Raw genomic sequence first — 12,285 nt, 5'->3', positions numbered from 1 at the left:
TTTTATTCAAACATGACCAGCCTTTTCGAAACATGTTTCCCTAAACAAAAAATTAAAATTAAAAAAAGGAAACCCTGGACCACAAAAGGAATTAGAGTTTCTGCTAAAAATATGCGCACCCTCCATTACATCAGAAAATATTTGAACAACGTTTTTTTTGAGGACTATTATAACAACTACCGAAAACTATATAGGACTATTATCAGAAGAGCAACTATTATCACTCTAGAATCAATGACGCTGATAACAAATCAAAAGAAACCTGGAAGATTGTTAACCAGTTGAGAGGCAAACAAAACAAAGAAAATACAGAAATAAAGCTAGATCCCAACGTAATTAACCACTACTACTGCACTATAGCAGAAAAGATAACAGCACCACTTGAGCAATCCCGCGATCCCTCAACATATCTCCAAAACATTCAGGTTGAAGAATCATTTCACTTCTATGTAACAAATGCTGAGGAGATCAAACTAACAATTAGAAGTTTCAAAAATAAAAAAACGTCAGGGATAGACTGTCAATCGATAAAAATTTTTGAAAATTTACCTGGCAACGCTTTGGAGGTCTTAGCCACTCTTATAAATCACTCATTTTCAACAGGAAATTTCCCTCATTTTCTCAAAACGGCGGTAGTCATACCGCTATCCAAAGGAGGAGATCAAAGAGACCCAAGTAATTTGAGACCAATTTGTTTAATTCCTACCCTGGCCAAAATAATTGAAAAATTAGTCAAGTATAGAATAATAGAATTTTTAGAGGCCAACAAAATAATTAGTGATCATCAATTTGGTTTTCAACAAAAAAAGGGCACAAATGATGCGATTTTTAATTTTTTAGAAATGGCCTATAAAAACATAAATGATGGGGAAGCTCTGGTTGCGGTATTCTGTGATTTGTCGAAAGCTTTTGACTGCGTCAATCATGGAATACTGCTACAGAAGCTTCATCATTATGGATTTAAAGGCATGGAATATAATTGGATGTGCTCTTATCTAGCAGGAAGAAGTCAATTTGCCAGGACATCGACACACTCTTCTATACTAGATATCAAGTGTGGAGTACCCCAAGGATCAATCTTGGGCCCTATCCTTTTCCTCCTCTACATAAATGATCTGGCATACATAAATATCAAGGGAAGGTTCACAATGTTTGCCGACGACACCACAATTCTGTGGCATGAAAAGAATATAAACACCCTGCAGAGCAACGTGGAGGGTGATCTCAAGACAGTAAAACAGTGGTGTGATGATAATCTTTTAGCATTCAACACAAAAAAAACCAAAGTAGTCACTTTCAAGTGTACCCTAGCAGAACTATTTCTAGGGGAAACCATGATTGAAGATAACCCATCTACGAAATTCTTGGGGCTTCAAATAGATGGTAGACTAAAATTTGAGGACCACATAACAAACCTTAAAAAAAAATTGCCTCAGGATGTTATGCTCTCAGAGTGGTTTCAAATGAATTGGGATTCCAGGCGGCCAAATGTGCATACTATGCATTGGTAGATGCACATTTGAGATACGGAATAGCGTTCTGGGGAGCATGCACATCCCAGTTATTCGATTCTATCTTTGTAATACAAAAAAGGGCAGTTAGATACATTTGCAAAGCCCAATGGACAGAATCTTGTAGGCCGTTATTCAAAAAGACTAAAATATTAACCCTGACGTCGATATTCATTCTAGAAACAGCAAGCCTAATATACAAAAACAAGTTCAAATATACTGAAGGTAACATAGCATATGATACACGACAGGTTGATCAGCTTAGAACTACAAAACCAAACTCGACTTTAATAAAAAATTCTGTTATTTACAATGGTTTAAAAATATTCAACAAGGTACCTTTGTCCATAAGAGTATCTGAAAGTTATGAAATATTCAGGAAAAATCTAAAAAATCATCTCATCGACAAGGTTTATTATAACTTGACAGAATATTACGATGATTAACTAAACTCATGACGAAATAATTTTATTTATACAAATTTTAATTCTATTGACAACTTTATTTATACAACATTAATTTTATTTATACAATATTAATTTTATCTATACAAGTGTAACTCTAATTTTAATCTTATTTTAATTTTAATTTAATTTTATCTTACAATTTTAATTTTTTAAGACAATTTTATTTATACATAAAAACTTAATTTATACATATTTATAAGATACTCTCTCCCTCATCTATGATCTGAACTTAGTATTATTTACATTGTAACTTAGTGTTTAATAAGTACCTGCCAATGGAAAAAAGCTTATTCCCTATTTCATATATTGCATCTATCGTATGGTAACACGCATTAGAGTTACAAAGTGTTTGTCAACAAGATGTTAGTTCTTAAGACATTAAACGATATTAAACAAATAATTCAGTTTTGAGCAGTTTTGCTTCGAATTCCTTATCCTACCAGTCCAATGAAGGGGTGAATCATCCTATCCGTGTTTACTCAGAAGAAGTTAGTAGTGGCAAACGTAGTTGCAACAATAGATCGGTGATACATTCTTCAACCAAAACTCTTGGGTTCAATGGTTTAAAAAATCTTGGAAACACCAGTTTCATGAACAGTATAATCCAATGTTTATCAAACACGGGATGGTTGCTGGAATACCTAAAAAAGGATGCATACATGGAAGATCAATACTAGTATTTCTAGTATGAAAGGCGTTTCAATCAAATCGTTTGCAGAAGTTATCAAGGAATTATGGTCAGAAGATTCATCTGATAGAGTAATTACTACAGTCTACTTCAAAAATCAGATTCAAAGATTTGCCCCTCGATAAATGGGTTCTGCCCATCAAGACGCCCACGAATTCCTTCGATATCTTTTAGAAGGTTTACATGAGGACCTCAACAAAATTACTGAGAAACCTGAACCGATCTTAACTGAGATTGACGAAAAATTGAGCGATAACGGAAAAGCACAAGAGTCCTGGCAGAGATATTCGAATATGAACAACTCCAAAGACTATTTCGTTGGTCAATTAAAATCCACTATGAAGTGCACACACTGTGGACACTCATCAGTAACCTTTGATCCTTTCTGGGATTTGTCCCTTCCCATACCACAAAGATCTGGCCAAGTGAGTTTGTCACATTGCTTGGATTTTTTCACAAGAGAGGAAACTCTGGATGGAGATGAAAAACCAATGTGTTCGAGGTGCAAGCAAAGGAGAAAATGTACAAAGTTCTTATCAATCTATAAGTTTCCCCGTATTTTAGTAATTCATTTGAAAAGATTCTCTCCGACTGAAAGGTTCAGAGGCAAATTGAATGTTTCCATTGACTTTTCTTCAGATGGATTAGATATGAGCAGTTAAGCAGCAGACAATGTGGCTCCTTGTCGTTATAATCTATATGCATTTTCAAATCACAGTGGGACTACTTACAACGGACATTACACAGCATATTGCAGACACCCATATAGTGGCACGTGGCATGAATACAACGATTCACACGTGTTCCCAATTTCGCCAAAATCACTTGTGAGGAATGAGGCATATGTCCTCTTTTATGAACAGGAGGGAACGAAGCAGCACCTTTGATGTGATTTTTTTTTCTTCTTTCCTTTTTTTATAATCTTAGTTTTTTGAATTGATTTGTATTTCATGATTGTTCCAAATTTCATTATAAAAATTAGATTTTGAATTCAATAATGAGACGGACTAATAGTTGGGACTTTGTACGTTGGTTACACAGTTTATTCAGGAGACTGTACATCTACACTAAGCAGAGACAACTTTAATCGCAAATATGTGCATCTTTGTTCCTCCTAATGCTTTCTAGCTCTTCGCAGGCCGCAAAAATTTGAACATTCACGAACATTTTTTGTTTGTTGCAGGTCTTGGTCCGAATTTAGTTGGAGTCGCACCCTCCAGAGCCATATACTTTTGTACATATTCCCAAGCAAAGTTATTCTGGAATGGTTTGCTTCCACCAGACTCTCCCATTGTACACGTTTGTTCTGCTTCATGCGCCGGTTTCATGGCTTGCACCTTGACTAATCCCATATGGTTCGTTAAGACCCGCCTTCAATTAGACGTTAATAGGAATAGTGATGTTACTGCTATGCAGGTAGTCCGAAGGATATATACCAAATCGGTGAGTTGTTGAATTCTCTGATAAAAATAATATTCATTTATCTTTCGGATTGCTTCCCGCAAATCAGCGATTTTTTTATTGTGATTCGGTGATGGTTCGTAACGATTCCTTCAACATTTTTCACGTTTTCATCGGTTGTTGATGATCAACAATAACTAAAAAACTCATAACTCTCGAAAAAAAAATATGAAAAGAAACCTCCATCACATGAAATCCTGGAAAAAGATATTGTACAGAAAGAAAGGAAATCGGCTGTTTCATCACCCCAAATAATAAAACAACCATCTGAAAAAGTGGTTCCAGATTTAGAGAAACGGCCCAAGGATAAAGTTGAGGAAGTCACAATATAATACACATCCATGTATAGAGTTACTTATTTTCAAATTGATTACTTCCTTCCTTTCTTTGGAAGATTCTCTCATCCATTTTTTTGTATCAGATGGAGTAGTAGAAAGCCAAAAACTTTCTTTCCCAAAAATTAATCACTCCTAAAAATATATCCCTTTCAAATCATAATAATAATCTTTATTGAAATAGGAAACCTAATATACATATCTATGAGTGTAATAATAACATTAGCACAATGAAATATAAAAAAAATGTATGTAAAAAATTTTAAATTTAAACAATTTGACATTTAAACTAGCATGTAGCCAGACAGTGAACATTACATATAAAGATTTCAGTATCATATGTTAAGTAACATTTAAATAGATAATGAAATATAGGTACATACATAGTGGTCCAACGAAAAGTATGCACCTTGTTTTTCTCCTTTTTTTGTAACTTAACGCAAAAATGCTCGGACAGGTCAATTTTGCTTTTGAGGGGGACACATTTTAGATGTATTTTTCTACCCGTGCCTTCAACCCCCTAGCGAGGGTGAGTACCAACCCTAAAATTTTAAATGGAAAGTGGGGTCGAGTGATATATCATTTGAAAGGGCACAAAATTATCTTTCCAATGATACCTAATTTGTTGTATTTCACTCAAACATGTAGGTATTATGAAGAAAAACAACTACAACCAACAACTACAACAACTACAACTACAACAACTACAACCCAGAACTTTGAAATGTGTAATTGACTTAGTAGAATCCTACTTCAGCAAGTGCTGAAAATGTGACCCATTTGCTTCCATACAATAATACACATTTTGTTCAAATCTATTCCTAACATTATGTAGCATATCAGGTGTTATACTTCTGCACTCTGCTGTAATTCTTTGGCGATGATCTATGGACTCGGGCTGCGTAGCAAAACATTTATTTTTCAAGTGTCCCCAAAATAAAAATTCTAAAGGCGATAAATCAGGTGACCTGGCAGGCCATTCGATGGGGCCTCTCCTTCCAATCCACCGTCCAGGAAACCGGTCATCTAAAAACTCTCTTACCGGAGCAACATGTGAGGAGGTGATCCATCTTGCTGGAAATGAAGCCGATCATCATTATGATTTTGGTCATTTTCAATTGTTTCTGTTATGAGAGGATCAATTGTATCTTCAAGCATGTTCAGGTAGACCTCACCAGTTAAATTCTCAGGAATAAAAAGTGGCCCTACGATATGACTACCTAATATGCCACACCAGACCTTGATTTTTTGAGGTTACTGGGTATGGACCTCTCGGAATAAGTGTAGGTTACTGTCATCCCAGTAACGGCAATTATGCCTATTCACAGCTCTATTCAAAAAAAATGTACTCTCATCGGAAAAGCAAGTGTTGAATAATAGGTGCGGATCATCAATTAGTAGCTGGCTCAGTTGTTCACAAAATTGCAGCCTTCTATCAGGATCATCTTCATTGAGTTCCTGTACTAATTTAATTTTGTACGGATGAAATGTATAGGCTTTTAATATCCGTATTATGGACGAACCGGAGACACCTGAGGCTGCAGCAAGCTGATGGGTGCTTTGAGTATGATCCAATTCAACATGTCCCAAAACAGCGACTTCCACTGCTTCATTTCTGATCGGTTTCCGTGGCTGGTGTTTCACTTTACAGACAGATCCGGTATCAACAAACTTTTGGACTAACTTGGCAACGTACTAATCATTCACATTTTTCCCAGGATGACTGTTATTAAAGAGGCGAGCAGTAAGTCTAGCACAACTATTATGTTGATAATAAAGTTTAACAATTTCAACTCGTTCAGGAATGGAATAAACCATTTTTACAGTAAAGTTGATATGATTTCAAAAGCAACCGAACTGAATCAATGAACGTTTGCTTAAATTCTTTTTGTACACTTATCTGCTGTTGTTTTTTGAATCAAAAAACGCACAAGAGAAATTGAGGAATGTAGTAGTGAAAAAATGCCGTTTTTTCCGCATTTTCAATAACACCAAAAATATCGAGTAAATGTTCTTGCTTTTTTTATAACTATTCAAGTAAATACAACAAATTAGGTATCATTGGAAAGAAAATTTTGTGCCCTTTCAAATGATATATCACTCGACCCCATTTTCCATTTAAAATTTTAGGGTTGTTACTCACCCTCGGTGGGGGGTTGAAGGCACAGGTAGAAAAATACATCTAAAATGTGTCCCCCTCAAAAGCAAAATTGACCTGTCCGAGCATTTTTGCGTTAAGTTACAAAAAAAGGAGAAAAGCAAGGTGCATACATTTCGTTGGACCACTCGATATATACAATAAATTATTATTAAAACAGTGATATTTGGTTTCATTACAGATACAAATACCCTAGTGAACAATTGAAAACAATTAAAAACAATAGATGAAAAAACAATAAATGATAGCCAATAATGTCCCAAATAATTTCACATAACCATACAATTTGTATTCTATTACTTTTTTTTTTAATTCTTTAAGTGCTCTTTTAAAATGGAAATTTTTTTTATTTCTTCAGGTAATTCATTGAACTCGTGGAAGCCCTTAAAAATTAACGAATTCATGGTACTTCCGAATGCCGGTCTGTTTATATGTATATTATTGGAATTTCTTGTATTATAATTATGAATGTTTTTATTGAATTTGATGTAATCTTTAAAATATTCTGGTGCCATTCCATTTACAATTATGTATACTAGAGTCATTGTAAAATAGTAGAGTCTACTTTCAACTGATAACCAATTCAAACAATCAAGCATACTTTTTATGGGAGTACGGTGATTTGTTTTCAAGATTACTCTCATCCCTCGATTTTGTAGTTTTTGTAGCATACTTGATTTATTGAGGTTAAATAAAAATAATAATGACGTACAATAATCAAAGTGTGGTTCAATAATGGTATTGTAAACTGTTACTTTGGACTGCATTGACAAATTTTGTGCTATTCAACTGAAAAAATATAGTTTTTTTCGATATTTTGTTATGTATATATTCAAAGTGATTGTCAAAATTCAAAAAACTATCCAGTTGAAAACCAAGGTATTCGACTGATGACAAACTTCAATTTTTTTGTTATTGATATTGAGGTTTATACAGTTGATATCTAGATAACTGTATTTATATTTCGTGGTAAATATAATTGCTTTTGTTTTTGTTACGTTTAACTTCAATTTGTTAGTGCATAAATACTCATTTACCGCTCCTAAAATCCTATCTATTTTATGAATAGCTCTATCTAAATTCATATCGCTACACATAAGCAACGTATCATCGGCAAATAGGTTTATGAACTCAGATTCAATAAATAGTTCAATATCGTTCAAATATAAAACAAAAAGAAGTAGGCCCAGAACGCTACCTTGGGGAACACCTACATCAATGTCTTCTTCATTTGATAGTGCATCTTTAAAACGGACTTTCTGTTTTCTATTGTTTAAATAATCACTGAACCATTCTAACACCTTTCCATCAATCCCATACTGAGCCAATTTCAACAACATGATTTCTCTATCAATTGTGTCAAAAGCTCTGCAAAAGCAATAACATATTTCTGGTTATCCAAGTTAGTTTTAATATTACATATTGTGAGCTGTAATGCTGTTTCACATGGGAAGTTTTTACGGAACAACAACAATAACAGAAAAAAACGATTTTCGAAAAGAAAGACCATGTGAAACAAATGTTCCAGATTTAGAGAAATAGTCCAAGATCAAAGTTGTGGCGTTCGTCATCTTCAAAGTCTTCACGGCCATTTTGGAGACTCTTATACAACTCGTAAACTCTTGTTTTACTCGTAGCAGAGTCACCATAGGCATTTGTTAACATTTCACACCCTTTGTTACACTTTATTTAACTTTTTAAGCAAAATTTGATAGGATGTCTTTGATCCATTTGTTTGTACGTCAAATTTTTTCGTTTATAGATTCATTGAAAAACCTGCTTTACCTCCCGTATTCTTAGAAATTTTGGTGAATAATAATAATAATGATATATGAACTGCGCAACCCGATAACCCCGGATGACGTTCGAAGAGACCTTGTGTGTTCCAAGAACTTTGCTGCTCCAGGCCCAAATGAGCTGAACACTTATTGGTGGAAAAAACTACCAAGCACCCACCGCCATCTGGCCAGAGTTTTCAACTCATGGCTGGACGGAGAGCAGCCGATTCCGGATTGGTTTGTCGAGGGGCGAACCGTTCTTATCCCCAAAAGCGGAGATTTGTCGATTCCTAAGAATTACAGACCGATAACGTGGTTACATAACGTGTTTACAAGCATCTTATACACACCAATACTCACGGCAGTTGACCGAGTGTTCGAACGGATATATGAGCAGAGAGGGTCGAAGAGAGGAGTCGCTGGATGTAAAGAGAACCTGCTTATCGATAGATGTGTAACGCAGGACTCGATACAATATAAGCGTAACCTCTCTATGGCCTGGATCGATTACCGTAAGGCATTTGATACAATTTCGCATGAGCTCATCTTGCATTTGCTCAGATGCCTTGTGGTACCCGACAAAATAGTTAGATGCATTGAATAACTGATACCACTTTGGCGAGCTCGCTTCACCATAACATCTGGTCAAGCAAAAGTCCAAACGGGGTGGGTCACTTTCAGAAGGGGTGTATTTCAGGGTGATTCCCTCAGTCCCCTTCTGCATCTCACTATTGCCATTATCCGTTGCGCTCAGAAACACTCGAGAGTATAACTGTGGCACCCCCGGAAACCGGAGGCACAAGGTCACCCATTTGTTCTATATGGATGAACTTGAACTTCATGCCTGTGGAGAGAAGGATCTCCATCAGTCCTTGAGGGTGGTGGAAGAATACACGCATGCTATCGGTATGAAATTCGGGATAGACAAATGTGCAATGGTCCATCTTAAAAGAGGACGATGCGGGGACTACGGAGAGGATGTGCAGCTCGTAGATGGAAGCATCCTACACCATCTGGATGCCGGAGAGACGTATACTTACCTCGGGGTGGAACAACGCCACTCACAAGAGGTAACAGCAGTGAAAAACTCTCTCCGCGGCAAGTATCAGCACAAACTTCGACATATCTGATCATCGGAACTGTCGGGGAAGAACAAAGTTGCTGCAACAAATATGCTTGCCGTTCAAATCTTACTCTACTCGTTTGGAGTAGTGAAGTGGACTCGGGAGGAGCTGTATCAACTCGACGTAAAGACCCGAAAAATGCTGCATCTCTATAGGAGTTTGCATCCCAAATCGTCCGTTCCACGGTTGTACTTCCCCCGACAACAGGGAGGCCGTGGACTTTTGAGTTTGGAGTGTCTACATGGCAGAATGGTACTGGATATAGCCTGTAAAGTCGTCAGGAGTTCGGATCCCCTTCTCTGCATGGTCTGTGACCATGAGAGAGCAGGAATTGGAGCATTTCTCTTTAGGGCAGCTGCCCGAGCAGCTGATGAACTCGGTATAGTTTTCGACACTGAACGAGGTGACCACAACTCACCGAGTTGGAACCCGTTCAGCAAAAAGCTCAGATAAAAGCCGTAAAGATCACCTTACTTTTGCGGAAACACAAGGATAAGCCAATGCATGGGGTGTTCTTCAATAACATTGGAGACCTTGGGTTATCAAAACGCCTGACGTTCGCTTTTCTCAGGTCGAGTGGGCTGAAGTCGAAAACTGAGGGGTTCATCATGGCTTGCCATGATGGTGTCTTCAACACCTTAGTCTACCGCAGTCGCGTGATGGGTATAGAGGTTCCTGACACAAGGAACCTCTCGCGCCTCGGCCGCGAGGCGCCCGAGACCCTAATGCACTTGCTATCAGCATGTTCAGCATATGCGGTCTCGGCCTATATCCATCGACATAACGTGGCCCTATGTGTGATATATTACCATCTACGGCACTCTTACGGTATTGACGAGACACCGGTGTTGCCCCACGCTCCGGGGATATTGAATCCGTTGTGGGGAACGAGAAGTGCCGAATTTATTGGAACTATTCGTTCCCCACCCTCAGGCTCATACAAGCTAATAAGCCTGATGTAGTCCTTCTCGACCACCAGACCAAAACGATATTTGTCGTGGAGTTTTCAGCTCCTGGCGAGACGAATATCGTCAGAAAAGAGGAGGAAAAACGGATAAAATATCGAGATTTTCTCCTCGAACTCCGCAGACTCTATCCAGATCACTCTGTCAAGATGGTCGTTCTGATTGTTGGAGTCGTTGGTGGAATGATGTCTTCTCTACTCTCGAATCTCAAAATCATACCGGCTTGCCGCACTAAGGCAGAAATCTTAGCCGCACAGATGCAGAAGGCTGTCATTCTTGGCTCACTGCGTTTGCTCAGGGCACATGATTCTCGGACCCAATGATCACTTACCCCACGGTGTGGGGAGTTGTCATTGGTTGATAAATGCTGGCGCGCATCGTTGATATTGCAGACATTGTGTCAATTTTAAAACTATTTTCTTTTCCATAGTTTCTCCATGTACTAACAGCACATCGTGTTTCTTTTTACAGGGAGTTTTGGGTTTCTACAAAGGAATAACGGCTTCCTACATGGGAATATCCGAAACGATCATCCACTTCGTGATATACGAGGCGATAAAAGCCGAACTGATAGCGCACCGGTCGCACAGCGACGAGAAGAGTTCGAAAGACTTCCTTGAATTCATGATGGCGGGGGCCATCTCGAAAACGGTCGCTTCCTGCATCGCTTACCCCCACGAAGTGGCACGTACGCGCTTGAGGGAGGAGGGCAACAAGTATAGCGCCTTTTGGCAAACCCTAGGTCTAGTATTTAAAGAGGAAGGTATCAGGGGGATCTACAGGGGGCTGGCGACGCAACTGGTCAGGCAAATACCGAATACGGCCATCATGATGTCCACTTACGAGGCTGTGGTTTACATCCTAACGACAAAGTTCAACACGGAATTTTATGGGAACGAGGAGGGGCAGTGACTCGAATTAAGTTAGGTGTGTCTGTCCACTTCTTTGAAAACCAGATTTGATTTTAATGTGAATGTTTTTGCGTGGTTACTGTCGGGCAGTAGAGGGCGTACTGATTTATTTTTGGTATAGATTTTTTTGGTTTCGCGGCGCGATTTTTGGCAAACGAATATTCCTTGTTGTCTGCTCTGGCAGGATAGACATAGCGCAAGAGTCATTTTTGCCGCGCACTTAGTGAATACGATTCAATATTGATTCTTATAGATTCGAATTCGTTGGTAAATATATTATTGACACTTATGTTGTATTTCATTTCCCTGATGCAGGGCCCTACGTTTTGTTGTTTTTTCATGGTTTCACAGTGAATTCTTGATTTTTATTTTTTTACAGTTCGTTTACTACGAAAGTAGTAACCCCTAGTTTATAAAAAGCAAAGTAACGAGGTAAGGTAAAGTAAGAAAGTTGAATCAATGAGAAAACACACTTGTGTTCTAGATAAAAAGTAAGGTAAGGTAACGTCGGTAAGGCAAGGTAACGCAAGGTAACAAGTTGGCTATTTTCAACTTTCTGTGTTGCGTTCTTACCTCCGACCAATCAGAAAGCGCCATACTACGAACTTTGACCGATATATCCGAATGGTGTAAAGGTAATGTCACCAGATAAACTTGAACGTCACATTGTGAAATTTGAATTTCTTTTGAGGGATATAAATACAAAAATTGCCGCGATCGGGTCAATAGTAAGTGTGTATCTTTTACTCAAGAGAAAGAAATGAAAAAGGAGGAAGTTTAATGTTAGACCCATTCTGAGAAGCAGAAAGGCTCAGGGGCAATTTCAGTTATTTAAAAGAATGAAAAATGATGGAGGATCAATTTTTGTGTGCAGAAGAATGAACAGA

The 12,285-nt window shown here is 37.8% G+C and overlaps 1 protein-coding gene across 2 annotated transcripts in view; it reads left to right on the top strand.

Moving 5' to 3' along the window:
• The window catches only part of Rim2 (Replication in mitochondria 2), a 29,519-nt gene extending 17,832 nt beyond the window's left edge, over window positions 1-11,687 (top strand). For both annotated transcript variants that reach the window (XM_074174535.1, XM_074174534.1), the window contains 2 exons: window positions 3,850-4,109; window positions 10,959-11,687. In XM_074174535.1, coding sequence (XP_074030636.1) covers window positions 3,850-4,109; window positions 10,959-11,399 — 701 coding nt within the window. In that variant the 3' untranslated portion in view covers window positions 11,400-11,687. The remainder of the gene's footprint in view (window positions 1-3,849; window positions 4,110-10,958) is intronic.
• The last annotated feature ends 598 nt before the right edge of the window (window positions 11,688-12,285 follow it).

The sequence above is a fragment of the Leptinotarsa decemlineata genome, unplaced genomic scaffold, assembly GCF_025532065.1.
Source record: "Leptinotarsa decemlineata unplaced genomic scaffold, Ldec_3_MD MMD2_tig00000591_RagTag_RagTag, whole genome shotgun sequence".
Classification (NCBI taxonomy): Eukaryota; Metazoa; Arthropoda; class Insecta; order Coleoptera; family Chrysomelidae; genus Leptinotarsa; species Leptinotarsa decemlineata.
Note: the sequence above shows the minus strand (reverse complement) of the source record. Positions and strands in the feature narration are given on the sequence as shown.